The sequence below is a fragment of the Acinonyx jubatus genome, chromosome F2 (genome assembly GCF_027475565.1).
Source record: "Acinonyx jubatus isolate Ajub_Pintada_27869175 chromosome F2, VMU_Ajub_asm_v1.0, whole genome shotgun sequence".
Classification (NCBI taxonomy): Eukaryota; Metazoa; Chordata; class Mammalia; order Carnivora; family Felidae; genus Acinonyx; species Acinonyx jubatus.
In genome coordinates, this window is record NC_069394.1 from 9,325,893 (window position 1) to 9,343,492 (window position 17,600).

A 17,600-nucleotide genomic window follows, 5' to 3' on the forward strand; every position below is an offset into this window, starting at 1 on the left:
TTTTTTTAATAGCTTTATTGAGGTTTAATTGATGTACAAACACCTGCACATAGGTAGTGAACAGTTTGTTGAGTTTGGATACACGCACACACCCGTGAAACCATCACCACGATCAAGGGAATAGACGTATCCAGCCCCTTTTTTCTCTCACTTCCCCTGGAATGTCCTTAAAATGGATTTGGTCGTCCTAGATCGATTCTCCATGCCTCTTACCCTGTATTCCTTATTTAAACCTCTTTGTCTTGTCACTCTACATTCTGGAAGGTTTCTTGTTTCAGTTCGCGGGCTTCTATCTCGTGCTTTTATTTATTTTGCAATGTCTGGTAACACTTGGTGTCTGCTCACACTCACAAAGGATTTGGCCGATCCGGTGGCCAGTGCCGGCTTCTTCTGCAGTTGTGAGGTTCTCTTTCCACATCCGGCCTCCCGCTTGGCTGGCAGGGCTGCTGTGGGCTGGGCACGCCGCCTGGCAGGCCTTACTCTGGAGTACAGGGGCTCGGAGCAGAGGCAGGCAGGCTGCTCTCCCCACCCCACTCCCATCTGCCAATAGCTAAAATTAGGAGGACTTTACTTAGGGTGGTAGAGTTTAGCCTGTTTGCCGCCCAGCGTAGAAATGGGTGTTTCAGTGGCTGTCAAGGTTGCGTGCCAACAATGACCTAAGTGTTCATCATACGTTCTTAATGTTCATCCTCGAAACCTAAGCTGTCGTCACTGTCAAAGGCCCCAAAGCCGTCATCAGTGCTGGAACTGGGGAGACTCTTTCCATCATGGGCATTTTTCTGCATCAGAACTGGAGCCGTCCTTCTCCCCCAGCTGCCACTCTACAGCCCCATGCCACGTTCTCATGGGAACAAGTGGAATGGAAAAATGGACTCTGTACGCGCGTTTTGTGGTAGTAAAATGTCAGTCTGTGATGGCAGAGAAGTAATTCAAACTGTCACTCTCAGCCGGCCTGTCCAAGGCTTGTTTTTGTAAAGTACCTCAAAGGAAGCCGAGAGTTGTTTTCCGGTATGTTTTGCACATCCGCCACTAGAGGGCAGCATTGTCGCTGTTGTCTGTCTGAGTTTGGGGAACCGTAGTCCACAGCCCACGCAGGCCTCTTCCTGGACGCTTCTCCCATGCGGGCGCCACCTTCCAGCTCTAAGAGGGAGGCGGTGGGCGCAGGGTAGTTTGAGGATGTGTTTGGGGGGATGGGCAGTAGGAAGGGAGGATGCATCATATTGGCTGGCAAATGTACACTTTTTGTTTAATTTTAAAGGTTTGAGGTAAGAGGGGGGAAAGATGGATATACAGACTCAGCCCACCTACTTGAGTAAATTGCAGTATAATTTTAGACATAAGATGGATAGGGGCGCCTGGGTGGCTCAGCCGGTTAAACATCCGACTTCGGCCCAGGTCATGATCTCACGGTCCGTGAGTTTGAGTCCCGCATCAGGCTCTGTGCTGATGGCTCAGAGCCTGGAGCCCGCTTCACATTCTGTGTCTCCCTCTCTCTCTGCCCCTCCCCCACTCACGCTCTGTCTCTCTCTCTCTCTCCTTCAAAAATAAATGTTAAAAAAATTTTTTTAAAAAGATGGATATCCACTTGTTTATTTTTATGTTTTGCTGGATGGCAAGAATTAGCTAGCATACCTCCCGCACCCCCCTCCATCGTGGATTCACCGGGATATAATAAATTGTCTTCTTTTTCCATCCCTCTTCCTTACCCTAACTTGGAAGGAGAGGTGGGGTTTCTAATAGTGTGAGCTTTCCCCCTTGGGAGATCAGTGTTGTCTCAATGACCTTCTCAGCCCCACGGGCCACTGACATGGATCTTCCAAGAACAGGATAGATGGAGGGGAGGAATCAGTTAAAGGAAGGAGTACTTAACTTCAAAGAAGAGGCTTTCTCACGCCTGGCTAGTTCAGCAAGAATTGTTCATTAGAATGGCGGATGGGGTTTCATTTCTTATGGGTAGGCCAAGTAGAAAAACAATTAAGATTTATCACTTTGAAAACCATAATGAACATTTGGAGGGTCCTTCATGGAAACAATTACAATAAAATCAAATACATATACATTTTTGAACTTGTTGGGAGTCTTTGAAATGTCACCCTTTGTCTTCTTTTGGTCCTTCCTTCCTGTTTTCAAAATAGAAAGATGATTTAGGACATATGCTATGTTGCGTGCACAGGAGGATAAGAACCTGAACTGTACTGTTGGTCACAGGATTACAGTGGACAAGAAGTAGGTGGGACAATGTGGCCATTGAGATCTGTACGGCTTGGTGACTGATGTAATGGAGGGGTTAAGGGAACAACTTAGGTTAGCGCTCAAGTTAACTCTGGCTTGACTCTTGGCCGCAAACACATCTGATACCAAAATGGCAATGGCATTGACAGGATTTAGACATCAAGGAGGCAGGAAAGCTGTCGTGAGGAGTGAAGAGTAAGAGGAAAAATGGAGAATTCATTTCTAGACATATCGAATGGGATATGTCTTACAGGCGTTTGGAAAGAGGAGTATGACATTCGGTTGGATGGTCAGATATAAAGTTATTGTTTGGGACTCGTCAGAATTTGGGGTTGCTTAAACCAAGGAACGCAACTGTTGTCGTCACGAGAGCCATGAGGAGAGAAAATACTGGGCCAAGGATGGAAATCTGGGCTCTATTACCATTGATGGAGTGGAAAAGTCTATAATGGGGATCAAGAGGAAGAAACTGCATCATAAAAGAGGACAAGGAGAGAGCAGTATCACTTTTTCCAAGACAGAGGAAACATTTCAAAGAGAAGTCATGGTTGATCAAGAGATGCACTTGATGTGATGAGCAACAGGTGATGTATGGAATTGTTGAATCACTGTATTGCACACCTGAAACTATATAGCATGGTATGTTGACTAACTGCAATGAAAAACTTAGACGTAAACAAATAAATAAAGCTAAAAAGACAAAGAAAATCAATCTGTAAACAATGTTTACAGGAGAGAATTTGTGGTTAATCAGGCCATGTCAGCAGACTGTTCTAGTGACATAATGAATTGAGGGGTCTGTTAATTTTGTCGGTACGAAGGTCCTTGGTCCCCTGTAGAGGAACAAACCCACTAGAATGTTGGGGATGGCAGCCAGGAACGCTGGGCTGAACAATGAACGGGAATTGAAAAAGAAGAGCCAGTACATATTGATTTAGGCTGGTTTATAATGTAACAATGGGCACTGCCTCCTTCTGGTTCTGTCTCCTCAAGATTCACTTCTCGGTGCCTTTGCACCAAGTACCTTCTTTTCCTGGAATGCCCATCTTTTTCTCCTTTCCCTATATTAAACATACACTTGAGGTGAAACGCCATGGATTTTTTTTAACCACTTTATCCTGAAGACCTGGCTCGTTAACTTGGTCACAGTGGGTACCCAGTAACTCCTGGATGAATGGACGGATGAATGAATGAATGGAGGGTGAGGTCCTACATCCATCTGGAAGCCCTGAGCTAGCACTGTCTCATTTGGAAGATTCTGGTTTGGGATATGACCAGATAGGAGGAAAACATGGAATTCTGGACGAGGCTGGGCTGGGACTTGAACCCCCATCTGCCTAATTCTCCAGGATGCATTCCTAACTACCAAGCTCTCAGGGAACCTGAGTGAAGGCTGTTGCTTCAGATCTCCGTAGCATCCGGCTGTCCCTCTAATGAAGGTAGATGGGGCCGATTTACGACAAGCTCCGCTTCAGCAACTACCCCTTTTTCTGTTACTCCCCTGAGGACCAAACTCTTCTTTACCTTTGTTGATACTTTCAGTGCCATTCTTGGTGGCCTTGGAGCCATTCTGTGTCTTCCCTGTGACTTCATGAACATTAATTCTGATGCCTGGGGTTTATGAACCGCCTTTTCCTTTTAGGGAACCCTCCCGCCACCATCACCCCTCATGGCGAGATGTGTCTCGCCTACCTGGAAGAATTCTCAGACAGATTGATGGTGTCCTCTCTAGAGGGGTCTTCGTCCTGATGTCGGGTGCTCCCTGGCAGCAGCTGGTACTTGGCTTTCTTCACACCACATGGTGACCAAATGCACATGTTTACCAGCCCGGGACTCGCAGATATGAGCAGGGGAAGTTATTTCCCCCCTGGCCTCGCAGATATGAGCAGGGAAAGTGATTTCCCCTGGCCGCAGGGACAAAAGGGAAATGCAGATTGAGACAGGAATTAGAGCTAACCCTTTGAGGTGCTGTTTCTGAACACCCACTTGTTGGGTGATGCACTTAATCCGCGGACTTAAACTGTTCCAACCGTTGTCTCTGCTATGAACTGTTACACACATTTTATTACCAGTGTGATTTTTTTTTTTTTTTTTTTGCTTTGTGTTCTTTCCACTCCTTTCAACAGGATGTGAAGGGCTGACAAAACTCGACCTGACCGTAAACTTCATTGGAGAGCTGAGCAGCGTTAAAACGCTTGGACACAATATCCACCTGAAGGAGCTCTTTCTCATGGGTAACCCGTGTGCTGACTTTGACGGCTACAGGCAGTTCGTGGTGGCCACACTACAGCAGTTAAAGGTACGCTTATTTTAATGATGCAGAAACCTCGGAAAAAGGAAGACAAGCAGCCGCAGTGATGCCTGATTCATTCGCGGCATCGTCGGGGAACGGGTAGTTTTAGAGGAGGGAAGATTCCAGAAAATCGAAACCAACCCTTCGACTTACCGACACTTTAAAGTTGTTTTGATAGCTTGAATAAACTCCTGAAGAATAGATTAAATACATTTCTCCTTTCAGAACACAACAGAGCTTAACTGCACTGTTTCTTTCTTTTTTTTTTTAAGTGTATATATTTATTTTGAGAGAGACGGAGAGTGCACACGATTGGGGGGGGGGGGCATGGCTGAGAGAGAGAGGGAGAAAGAGAGAGAATCCCGACCAGGCTCCACACGGTCAGTGTGCAGTCTGATGCAGGGCTCAAACTCACGAACCGTGAGATCATGACCTGAGCTGAAACCGAGAGTCAGCTGCTTAACTGACTGAGCCTCCCGGGCGCCCCTAAACTGTTTGTTGAGGAATGCAAATTAGAGTCATGGAGGGCATTCATCATTACTAATAGCAGACTGAACACTTAAGAGTTTTTGAGATTACTACAGCTACATACCTCTGTATTACACTGTCTTAAGCTACTGTGCTTTTATAATTATTTTCTTTTTATCATTGCTTTCTCTTAACACGTTCTCTGTGTTAGTGGTTCTCAAACTTTGCTATGCTTTGGAATACTTGGGTGGTGTTTGCTGGGCCCCACCCCAGAGTTTCTGATTTTTAGGTCTGATGTGGCACACAGGATTCTTTCATTTCTTTTTTCTTTTCTTTTTTTTTTTACATTTATTTATTTTTGAGGAGAGAGAGGGAGAGAGAGCACAAGCGGGGGAGGGGCAGAGAGAGAAGGAGACACAGAATCAGGAGCAGGCTCCAGGCTCTGAGCTGTCAGCACAGAGCCGGACGCGGGACTCAAACCCACAAACCGCGAGATCACGACCTGAGCCAAAGTCGGATGCCCAACCGACTGAGCCACCCAGGCGCCCCGGAGGATTCTTCACTGATGCTTGCTGGTCCAGGGAACTCATCTGACAACCTCTACCTGATGTGGCTAATCTCTTATCTTGTATCTCCCCTAACCTAATATTTTTGGAACCTGGGGAAAAAACAGGTGGTTTCTAGAGAAATCCTATACCTGCTTACATTAAACGAGTAATGTTAACTTTCGTGTAATTCCAAGAATGTCTGACCTGCGTGTGGCCCCACGCTTCTGCAAGAAAACGCACGGATGCACTGGCTTCACCATAGGCATTTTCTTCTATTCTCAGAGGACGTTTGTTTTTAGACTGCCGTGTCCTGCATAGTCGAGATTGCTGGAGTAACGGAGCACATGTCTTCTAATGTGAAATGTTTTTGATTAAGAGAATGAGTCACTCAGGTAATTGAATCCAGAACATATATTTAGAATAAAATGATAAATGAGCTCAAACATAACCCAAGCTGATCTTCATTATCCAGTGACGTACTAACAAAATGAACTGATGAGAACCAGAATATCACAGAAACAGGCCCTGCACAGAAACAGGCTCATAGCACTATGAACCACATCCCTGGAAGGGTGCAGGGGCCAGCCCAGCGAGCCCCGGGTTGCTGCTGTGGCGGTCAGGCTAGAAGCCTGTGACAGCTGTCGGGCACGTGCCCGACACCGGCAGCCCATCCACAACAGCCACATGGGTCCTTGTGTCCAAAGCGTATTTTAAATTCTTTTTCCAAATGTCAGCATTGTGATCTTGGTTTATGATTTTACCGATCCCGATAATTTGTTAGATTTCTATTTTACCCAAGCTTCGTGTGTTTTTCCTTGTGCATTAGTTTCCTGTTGCTGTGGTCGTGAATTACCACAAACGTGGTGGCTTAAGACAACACAGATGTTTGCCGCTACAGTCCCGGAGTCAGGAGTCTGATGTTCAGGTGTTGGCAAGGCTGCGTGCCTTGGGCCACCCTCCCTCCGGGATAACTCCTTTCCCTGCACGTTGAGCTTTCAGAGGCTGCCTGCATGTGTGAGCTTGTGGCCCTTGCCTCCAGCCTCAAAGCCGGCAGTGGTGGCTTCCTCTGATTTCTCCCCGATTCTGACCCTGCCACTTCTGCCTTCTTCTTTCCCTTATGAGGACCCTTGTGGTTCCACCGGGCCCATCCAGATAATCCAGGATGATCCCTCCATCTTAACACCCTTAACTTAATCACATCTACCAAGACCCTTTTGCCATGGTAGGTAACATTCACAGGGATGAGAAGGTGAACATTCTTGAGGGGCCATTATACAGCCTACCTTGCATTTCTAATGCCTTACCTCTTTTTATACAATGGAGCTGGGCAAAATACATAGGTGTTTTTAAGCTAGTAGCTTTGAAACTTCACATTTTAATTGGTGTTTTTATTTTAGTATTTCAGCTTGGAAAATCACTTTGAAAATACCAGGTATAAACAGTGACCATAACAATTGACAACCTACTGGGTGCATCCTGTTGTCGAGGGTGGAAAATGGGCCCATTCGTATTGGAGCCCAACTCTGTCTAACATACAAGACCCCTTTTTGTAGAGAGCATTTCGAGGTGGCACCGTTATACTTTGGAGCTGTGGTCTGACCTGAAGCTTTGATGTTCTTTATATAGTGAGCAGGTATAAAATCCATAGATTTTGAGAGCTTGTCACTAATAATTGGTTTCAACAGACAACATACTTATTATTTTACCCATAAAGATACTCTGTAACTCTGTTAATTATATGAAATAGACATTGATTTAGATCAAAGTTTCTGATGTTTCCCATTCATTACTTTGCTTTTAATTCCATATCACCAAGGTGCATTATTTGCTATTTCTAAATTTACGGTATTCCAGTCAAAGTCAACGTGATTCAAATTGTGACTTTTGAGTAACTACACCATGTTGGTTGTTTTTTATTCAAGTGGTTGGACGGTAAAGAAATCGAGCGTTCAGAAAGGATTCAGGCCTTGCAGAACTTTCCAGTAATTGAACAACAAATCAGAGAGCAAGAGGAAGCTTACTGCCTCAAACGGGCCAAAGACAAGGAAGAGGCTCAGAGGAAACTTCGAGAAGAGGATGAAAATGAGGCCAAGGAGAGAAGGCACTCAGTCTTCGAGGGACAGAGGTACGCAGACATCAGTGCCACTCTGTGCGCAAATTACGAGGGTTTACTTTCTACCTAACTTCAGTTAAAAGCAGCTTTTCTCTTCCCAAAGTGTTCACAGTATCATATTTCAGGTGATCGATTTGGAGAATAAATTGTGATGTGACTTTGGGGGGAAGAGTATGAACACCTCATTGTTTGTGACAATTCTCTGAGGCTTTCCTTCCTTCCCAAATTTCCTTTGCATCTAAAATTATCCTCAGACAAATCTCTCTAAGATGCACAGGAAAGATGAGTTAACAGGGGTATTTCAGAAAAGTTAAATGTAAATCACATTATTATAAATCAAACAATTTTGATTGCATCATAAAATATTCTGTTTTGTGAATTATATAATGAATACATTTTAATGTGATTAATAAGCCTCTAAATTGGTCTTTTTTTTACAAGCCAGAATTTTTCACACTGGTTTATTTTAAGTGAATTACAGCCACAGTCAGTTGATTTGATTCCATATGGTGAAAGCTTTAAATAGTTTGAAAACAGAATCTCTTAATCTTGAGAAAATAATAATTATATTTCAGACATGCATAAATATTTAAAAAAGTCAATAGACACAATAGTTCCACCCAGATTTAATAAATATCAGTAGTTTGCATTTATGCTCTGTATCTTTTTAAAAACGATAAAAAGATACAACATCACTGAGAGTCTATCCCCTGCTTTCCTCTTCAGTGGGTCCGCCATCCTGAAAGTTAAGTGTGTATTTGGTATATGTGATCCCATCCATATTTTAGATATATTTGTGATATAATTATGCCTCCTTGAACAAGAGTGGCTGTGTGTGTGTGTGTGTGTGTGTGTGCGTTTAGCACAAACAATATCTTTCTACAACTTTGCTTTGTATTCAATGTTATGTTGTTGAGATTTTTGCGTATAAAGACAGGTGGAACTAGTTTATTCATTCTGACTCTGTAATCCATTGGATGAACAAATCACAGATTATCCCAGAGATGATGTTCAAAATATTTAACAGCTAGTGACTCATTGGCCCTGACCAATCAGATGTGCACCAGCTCTAACAACCTGCACGGCCCTCGGAGCTGGGGTCAGCTGCAGACCAGCCCAGGTGCGGACTCCTCTCATTGGGTGGCCACCTGGGGTGTTTCCCTTCTTCTGTTTCTTTCAGACAGCATTGCTCATGTCTCCTTATGAAGGTATGAAAGTTTCTCTAGAGCGTTCAGCAGTGACATTGCCACATCAGTAATTAGGAACACTTTTCAACCTAATAGTCGTTGCCCAATTGTTTTCTAAAGTGCATTAATTTATACTCCTATATCAACAGTATAGGAGAGTTCCTAATCTTTGCCAATATTAGATAATATGATATTTAAAAACACTTTTTTTCGTGTTTATTTATTATTGGGAGACAGAGACAGAGCATGAGCAGGGGAGGGGCAGAGAGAGGAGACACAGAATCCGAAGCAGGCTCCAGGCTCTGAGCTGTTAGCACAGAGCCCGACGTAGGGCTCCAACTCACAAACTGCGAGATCGTTCCCTGCCGAAGTCAGACGCTTAACCGACTGAGCCACCCAAGCACCCCAGGATAATATGATATTTGAAAACATGGACCAATCAAGTTGTTTGTTAAGCAACACCTAATATTTAATTTGTATTCCTAGAATTACCGGTGAGTTTCAGTATCTTAAGTGTCTTCTTATATTTGTATTGGCTATTCATATACTCTTCAGGCCCTCTGCCTACCTTAAATAAGTTGTTAAGTTTCTTTCTTATTGACTTACAGTTATTTCATATTCTAGATGCGGATTCTTTAGTGTTATGTGCTTTGCAAATATCTTTTTCCAGCCTTTGACTTATGTTTAATTTTAATAAGTGCTTCTGCTTTATAGAGTTAAAAAATGGTAATATAGTCAAGTTTGTTTTTGTATTTTTTGGTCTCACTTATGAAATTTTTCATTTAGGCAGCGTTTCATCACTCCAGTGTCCTATCTGTCTGTGTGGAATTAAGCTGTGATTACGGTGGGTAGTAGGGTACCTGTCATTTCCCATATGGGTAGCTGATTGTCTGCTCCATTATGAAGGTGCTCTTCTCCTGATCTGTCACACCACCCTTCCCATATACCCTTTACACGTGTACTCGTGTGTCCATTTCTGGGCTCCCTGGACTGCTCTGTGGATGTACCTTCATGTGGTTTTAATCTGTAGATTTATGGTAAATCTTGATATTTGGTAGGAGGTATTCCCATGTTTCAGATTTATCTCGGCTGTTCTTAGCTCTTTACTTTTCTGTTAGGAGTTTACAATCTGCTATTCAAATTCCCTAAAAAATCCCTAGTGTAACTTTGATTGAAATTGCATTCAATTTATATGTTAATTAGGAGAAAGTTGACATCTTCATGACTTTGATTCTTTCCTTGCTGAACTGTGGAATAGCTTTCTCTATTTATTTAGACCTTCTTCTGAGTCCTTCAGTAAGGTTCTATAATTTTTCTCCATAAAGGTTTTCTTTTATTAGATTTATCTCTAAGTATCTTGTATAATGGCATTTTTAAAATACTCTTGTAATTGGTTCTTGCTGTTGGATAAAGAGGTGAATATACTGGTATTGTATTAAGCAACCTTGCTGACCTTTTTAAAAAGGTGCCGTAGTCTGTAGATGATGCTGTGTTTTTTCTTTCTTTCTTTTTTTTTTTTTTAATGTTTATCTATTTTTGAGAGAGACAGAGACAGAATGCGAGTGGGTTAGGGGCAGAGAGAGAGGGAGACACAGAATTCAAAGCAGGCTCCAGGCTCCGAGCTGTCAGCACAGAGCCTGATGCGGGGGCTCGAACTCACGAGCTGTGAGTTCATGACCTGAACCGAAGTCCGTCGCTCAACCCACTGAGCCACCCAGGCGCCTCTGATCCTGTGTTTTCTATGTGGAAAAACACTTTTTTTAAAAAAATAAATGGCAACTTTAAAGAATTTCCAATCCTTAGGCCTCTGCTTTGTAATTTTCTTTATGGTGGCTGCTAAGGCCCCAGTAGAGGGCGAAATGGCAGCAGTAAGAGTGAGAATCTGTATCTGGTTCTGACTTTAAAAGGAAGGTTCCCAATTTCTCATCAGGAAGTAACGCATTTGCTGTGGGGTCTTGGTAGAGTTAAGTGAATTTCCTTTGATTCCAAGTTGATGAAGAGCTCTTATCATCACAGATGCTGGATCTTATGAAATGCTTTCTTTTTTTTTTTTTTTTTTGGCCTCTATTGAAATAATCATGTTTGTCTATTAATGTGTTGAGTCACATTAATATATTTCCCAATATTAAGCCATCCTTGAATTTCCAGAAGAAACTCACTTTGTCTGTGATATATTTGTAATAGATTTCTGCATTCATTTTTCTAATATTTTATTTATAATATTTAAACCTACGTTCGTGAGTTTATGCTGTAATATTCTTTTTTCACTGCATTTTTCCCAGTGTTTTGCGTCAGTTATAATAGGCACATAAAATGTGTTGGGGATCATCTACTATTCTTGCTTCATACAAGTTGACAAATGTTGACAGCAGGCTGTTGCTTGCATTGAGTAGAAGCGCACGGCTGGGTTGGTGTCTTGTGCTATTACTTCTCCACAGGACTGACTGGTCCTTCTGTTCCTCCCGTGACTGCATTCAGCCTATTTGCACAGACATCCAGACATTCTGGTGGACGGTCATCAAAATAGTGAATCATCCGCTTAGTCAGAAAGGAGTAGGGAGCCACTCCCTTTTGACTCTGCAAGAAGAAATGCCATAAAGATGTAGGGGGCGACTGCAAGAAGGGGAGACCGTCATCTCACCCCTTGACTAGAGGCAGCCTGCTTCCAGCCTGGAGCCTTGAAATGATGTGATGTGTCCTGGAATAGCCTAGAGCAGGAGTGTCAGGAGAGTGGGCGTCAATGGAATCAACTCACGCCTCAGCATCTGTCACGTCGAGGATTTGGGAATACCCCGTGGGCCAAGTACACATGGTGGAAGGAACTGCACTTGGCTCTCTTTGAAAGGATACTGTCCAAGTGAGCAGCGGCAATGAGGGACCCTGGGGTGGACTGTCAGTGGCCCAAGCTGAGTTGTCATAAATGACCAGCCGGGTAGTATGTTGGTCACTCTGATAGGGAACAGTGTACTTGGAAGGCCGTTGTAATGTCTCTGAGAGCCAGTAAATGTGCTCAGAAGACAAAACCGGTAGCTGGGCATCGGCCCCAGAAAGGGAGCCAGGTGCCAAGGTGTAAGAGCATCAGTGTCAGATGAGATGTTTGCCTCCTTCTCCCCATCCATTGTCCCAGGCCCAAATTTCTGAAGTCGGGGGGACCTGAAGAAGCCAGCGAGGTGGGATACAGAGGGAAGGAGTAGATGAGTGAAGGGGGGGTTGGCGTAGCCCGTGCCCCTCTCCCCGTGCACCGCCCAGTCATGAGCTAGGTGAGGGGTGAGGGGTTTGGAGAGGGAGGGCAAGGGCTTCGATTTGGATGTAAGTGAAGTTTTGTTTAAACTGTAGGCCTTTGGGTGGCTCAGTCGGTTGAGCATCAGACTCTTGATTTCAGCTCAGGTCACGATCCCGGGGTGTGAGATAGAACTCAAGTCGGGCTCTGTGTTGAGTGTGGAGCCTGCTTGGGATTCTCCCTCTCCCTCCCTCTCTCCCTCTCCTCTCTACCCCGCTCACTCCCTCTCTGTCTAAAATATAATAAATTAAATTAAATTGTAGACCTCTAATTCCCGAAAACGAGTGTTAGCGGAGATGGGACTCTTCTAAACGGGACCATAGGGCTGTGGGATGTGCTCACGAGTGGGGAGAGAGTTCTGAGAGCACAGATGTGAAGGAAGTGGCTGAGGAGCCCATTGTTTGTTTGTATCCTGATGAGATCAGTCTGTTTTGTCTCCTGGCTGCTCACATTTCCATGCATTTTGCCTTCGGAGACTTAAGTTATTTAGCTGATATTTCTATAGTTTTTATTAAGTGCAATGATGTTTATGTGTATTATTATCTTTTTACATTTTACAAAATAGAAAAGTGAACCAATTAGTCACTTTCCAGCAAAAAACAATCCTTTTAATTTTTTTTTTAATGTTTATTTTTGAGAGAGACAGAGTGTGAGTGGAGGAGGGGCAGAGGGGCAGAACGAGAGGGAGACACAGAATCCAAAGCAGGCTCCAGGCTCTGAGCTGTCAGCACAGAGCCCGGCGTGGGGCTCGAACCCACAAATCATGAGATCATGACCTGAACCGAAGTCAGACGCTTAACAGACTGAGCCACCCAGGCGCCCCCAAAAACAAATTCTTCTTTTTTTTTAAACAAATTCTTTTAACTGGAAATGGAACCAATTATTTCAGTGATGATTACCTAGGATGTGATAGGATATTCTAAATCGCCTTAATAGATTGCCTTTTCAACACCATAGAGAACTGTAGCTATATGGCAAAGTATTCATTTTCAGAAGTTTGCATTATTTTGCTTATTAAACTAGTTACATTTTGTAATATGCAAAAAAATGTTAGCAGATACCATTCTCTGTTCTATTTATATTGTTTAAACCTCACGCTCTAGTACTTTTGGTCTATCCCTTCAAAAAGCATCTTATCTGAAGGTCAACTAAATGAGCCTTTTGTGTTATCTCGTTTCAGTAACAATAACAAAACGTAACATTCAGTGAGCGCTTCCTGTTTGTCATGCTTGGTACTCAAGGCTTCATGTGGATTTTTTCATGCAATGTTATTTCGAAATAGAGTGTATGTTGCAGGGAGAGGTGAGGAACACTGTTCCCCAGTGCTTACTATGTGAACGGTGTCATTTTTGCTCTGCTAGAATAGGATCTCCTGAAAGGACTGTCATTGTCTGTCTTGCCTGGGCTTGGATCTCTGGTGCTGGGCACAGAGGAGATGCTCAAGAAATATTTCTCGAATCCACGTTGAATGACTGTTGAGTATCTCATATACCCGTTTGATGTCAGAGACACCATAGAACTCTTTGACAACCCACAAAACATGAATAAAAAAAGCGCACACAGCACTGTTCCTATACAAAGCTATGAAATCAGAAGTTGTCCATAAAAGACCATACCACGAATCTCATATATCTCACTGGAGAATTTTGGAGAGAGAGCATCATTAAAGAACCTGGAACTAATATGATGTAATTTGCCTGTTGACAAGACTCCTCTGGGAGCAGTGTGGAGGCAGGAATTGAGGGTCCCAGCCTGGAAGTGGGGTGCCTGGGAAGGCCCAGTGGTCCCTGAGTTTGATCATCAGAACCTCTTGCAAGCTGTCATAAAACACAGATGCCTGGGCCCAACCCCACATCTATTGAGTAGACTTTCTGGTGGCAGGTCGAGGCATCTGTGCCCTTCACACGGCTCCGCAGGTGACTCAGATCCCACCAGCCTGGGAGCTTCTCATCCGATCACTGCACTATGCCCCGTGTTAGATGATGAGGGCCTGTCCCATTTGGGACAGTACGTTCATCCAGCATGGCTTACGTTGGCTCTCTTTCAGATGTGTTTTGTCACTCAAAGGTACGAAGACAACACAAGAAAAGTGTGTCAGAGATTGAAGGGGCGGCATTTAGGATTAAAGTCAGACATCCAGTACTGGTCTCACATGCTCTGTGTGTCTGTTTGTTCTTTCCTAGCCCGTTTTCAGTAGAGCACAAAGACCATGTCCAGGAAGGACAAGAAGGGGAATACAACCAAAAGAGATTCAAGGACAATGAGGATGACCTGGAATTCTGGAACAAGCCCTCTTTGTTTACTCCTGAATCTAGATTGGAAACACTTAGGCATATGGAAAAACAACGGAAAGACCAAGAAAAATTAAGGTATTCCACAGTGAGGCAATGCCCTGCTATGGACTGTATTTTCTTGATTGCACAGGGTTTACTCCTTCTCTGTGTTCAATCTTTGTTAGCCATCACTTAATTGACTTGGCTTCTAAGTTCAGCTTCCTGTTGAATTGTGTCTACTGACATTTGTTAATAGCAAACTGCCTTCTTTAGGATGTCATGAATTATGGCATTTTACATAGGGTCTTGTTTGGATGTCTTTAATTTTTTTTCTGTTTTTTTCTCCTTGTTGATACCTTTATTTTATTTTTTTTAAGTTTTTTTTTTTTTTAATTTTTCTAATGTTTATTTATTCTTGAGACAGAGACAGTACGCGAACAGGGGAGGGGCAGAGAGAGAGGGAGACACAGAATCTGAAACAGGCTCCAGGCTCTGAGCTGTCAGCACAGAGCCCGATGCGGGGCTCGAACCCATGAACTGTGAGATCATGACCTGAGCCAAAGTCGGACGCTCAACCGACTGAGCCAGCCAGGCGCCCCTATTATTATTATTTTTTAAATTTACATCCAAATTAGTTGCATCTAGTGCAACAGTGATTTCAGGAGTAGATTCCTTAGTGCCCCTTACCCATTTAGCCCATCCCCCCTCCCACAACCCCTCCAGCAAACCCTCAATTTGTTCTCCATATTTACGAGTCTCTTCTGTTTTGTCCCCCTCCCTGTTTTCATATTATGTTCGTTTCCCTTCCCTTATGTTCATCTGTTTTGTCTCATAAAGTCCTCATAGGAGTGAAGTCATGATTTTTGTCTTTCTCTGACTAATTTCACTTAGCATAATACCCTCCAGTTCCATCCACGTAGTTGCAAATGGCAAGATTTCATTCTTTTTGATTGCCGAGTAATACTCCATTGTATATATAAACCACATCTTCTTTATCCATTCATCCACCGATGGACATTTGGGCTCTTTCCATCCTTTGGCTATTGTTGATAGTGCCGCTGGATGTCTTTTGGATGTCTTTAAATTTTTTTTTTTTAACAACTTTCAACGAATCAAGCAGTAGGGATGTCCCGGGTTAGAGATACTGATTATCATGGCACTGAGGAAAAGGCCACTTTGCGGGACGAATAAGTTCCGTTGTGTCTCATAATTTGCAAAATTAGAAAGCAGTCTTATGAGGCATTGTTTTCCCAGTACAACTGTCTTGGACATTCAACAGCACGCTTTCACTTCTGAAACTGTTTAGATCGAACTTGACGATTTGTTAGAAGCTCGAACGCTTATGCTCTGATTGTCAGGGAAGCTTTTTAAAAGCTCGACTCGGTGTCATTCCATTTCATGTCATCGCTCAAATCTAGTACGTAAAATGTATCACTTACGGAAATGCTTACAATTCGTGTGCTTGGGGATGGGATCACTTAGCTCTGAAATACCGTCGTCTGCACGGCAGTTACAGGCGCGAAGCCCAGTGTCTTTCCCTGTGATTGTCACCTGCGAGCAAGAAACTGAAAGAGTGAACACAACCATTAGCAATCTCTGCTGCTTTCATACAATTTTATTCAGTAGCTAGATAGGGAGGTACAAAAACGAGAATTGAATTTTATCCAAAATGCTTGTTTGTGAAATTTGGCAGTCTGTATACGGTGAGGCCACCCAGTGCTTTGGGAAGAGCATCAGAACACATCAGAAAATGTGGGTCCATGTGGCGACTCTGCTGCTTACTCTCTGTGCGATGTTGGCAAATACCCAACTTCTCCTCAACTCCTTCCTCGTCTGTTAAACAGGGATTCTCTCCCTGCCTTCCCTACTCCACTGTGTGGTTGAGAGAATCATAGGAGCCAATAAATGTAAAAGTGGTCTGCAGACTTAAGAACCTTCTGCAATGGAAATTCTACATGTTTCTATATAATATGTATTGTATTTCCAACATATATGCACATATACACCCCTGTATATGCAATATATGTCTATATGTATGCATGCCTGAAATGTATACATAGTACAGTATATCGTATAATACATTGTATTGAGCCTGAAACCAGGAAAAAAAATTCCTCTCCCTGATAGCCTAAAAAAAAAATACAGCTGGGTTGGATAGAAGACCAAGCTACTCTGTGCAAGTGCACAGTGGTGTTCCCAGTCCCATGGGTCCCTGCGATGTTTGCCCCTTCTGGAGGATGCCCCTGGATTGTCCTCGTCATGGAGACTAATGTGGTACATGGACACATTAACTTACCTGGACCAGGAGAACCAGCTTAAAATGCAGCAAAATGTGAATAAATGTACATTTTCATATACAGTTCACTATCCAAAATCGGGATTAGAAGAATGGAAATCCAAGGCAAAGACTTGCCTACAGTTCTGTCATCTACACACATTCCTCCGTGTGGTTTTGTAGAGCTCGTCCATACAGGCTTTTTTAGGTTTTTATAGATCTTCAGTGATGTTGAAATAGCTAGGACTACGCTCTACATTTTTTTATGTTATCTCATGAGTCTTTCCTATCTGCACTGTTTCTTTTCCTCCATCCACATTTTCTGCCACTTTTTAGACCAGTGAGGTAAAGAGCAGACACGTGTTTTTAACAACCGCAGAATATTTCGTAGCATGAATATAGTTAGGCCACTGACTCCTCCGTTGATGGGTTTTCCTCATAGCTCCAGAGTTTTGCCACTATGAGTAATTCTGTGATAGACATTTGTTTATGTAGAATCTCATGTACTGGTATTTTTATTTCTATAGAGTCGAATCTACTTGGCATTTTAAAAATTATAATTTTTTTAAAAGTTCATTTATTTGTTTTGGGAGAGAGGGGGGGCAGGGAGAGAGAGAGAGAGAGAGAGAGAGAGAAAATCCCAAGCAGGCTCTGTGCTGACAGCCACGAAGGGTTCAATCTCATGAACCATGAGACCATGACATGAGCCAAAGTCAACAGTCAGATGCTCAACTGACTGAGCCACCCAGGTACCCCTAAAAATTAAAACTTTAACTAAAGCAGAGGCTATATCCACCAATGGAGAATTGACAGTTATCTGGGTAAATCATGCATAAAATAGATGAATTTAAATATTCATGGGTATTTCATGAAAAAGAGGGTTTTTCCCCCTTTTGAATTAACTGCCAAATTGTCTAGGTCACATTTTTGC

The 17,600-nt window shown here is 43.1% G+C and overlaps 1 protein-coding gene across 6 annotated transcripts in view; it reads left to right on the top strand.

Moving 5' to 3' along the window:
- DNAAF11 (dynein axonemal assembly factor 11) overlaps positions 1–17,600 on the top strand; it is a 77,589-nt gene that overhangs the window by 18,376 nt on the left and 41,613 nt on the right. For all 6 annotated transcript variants that reach the window (XM_027063886.2, XM_053208195.1, XM_053208193.1 and 3 more), the window contains 3 exons: positions 4,359–4,531; positions 7,464–7,666; positions 14,305–14,490. In XM_027063886.2, coding sequence (XP_026919687.2) covers positions 4,359–4,531; positions 7,464–7,666; positions 14,305–14,490 — 562 coding nt within the window. The remainder of the gene's footprint in view (positions 1–4,358; positions 4,532–7,463; positions 7,667–14,304; positions 14,491–17,600) is intronic.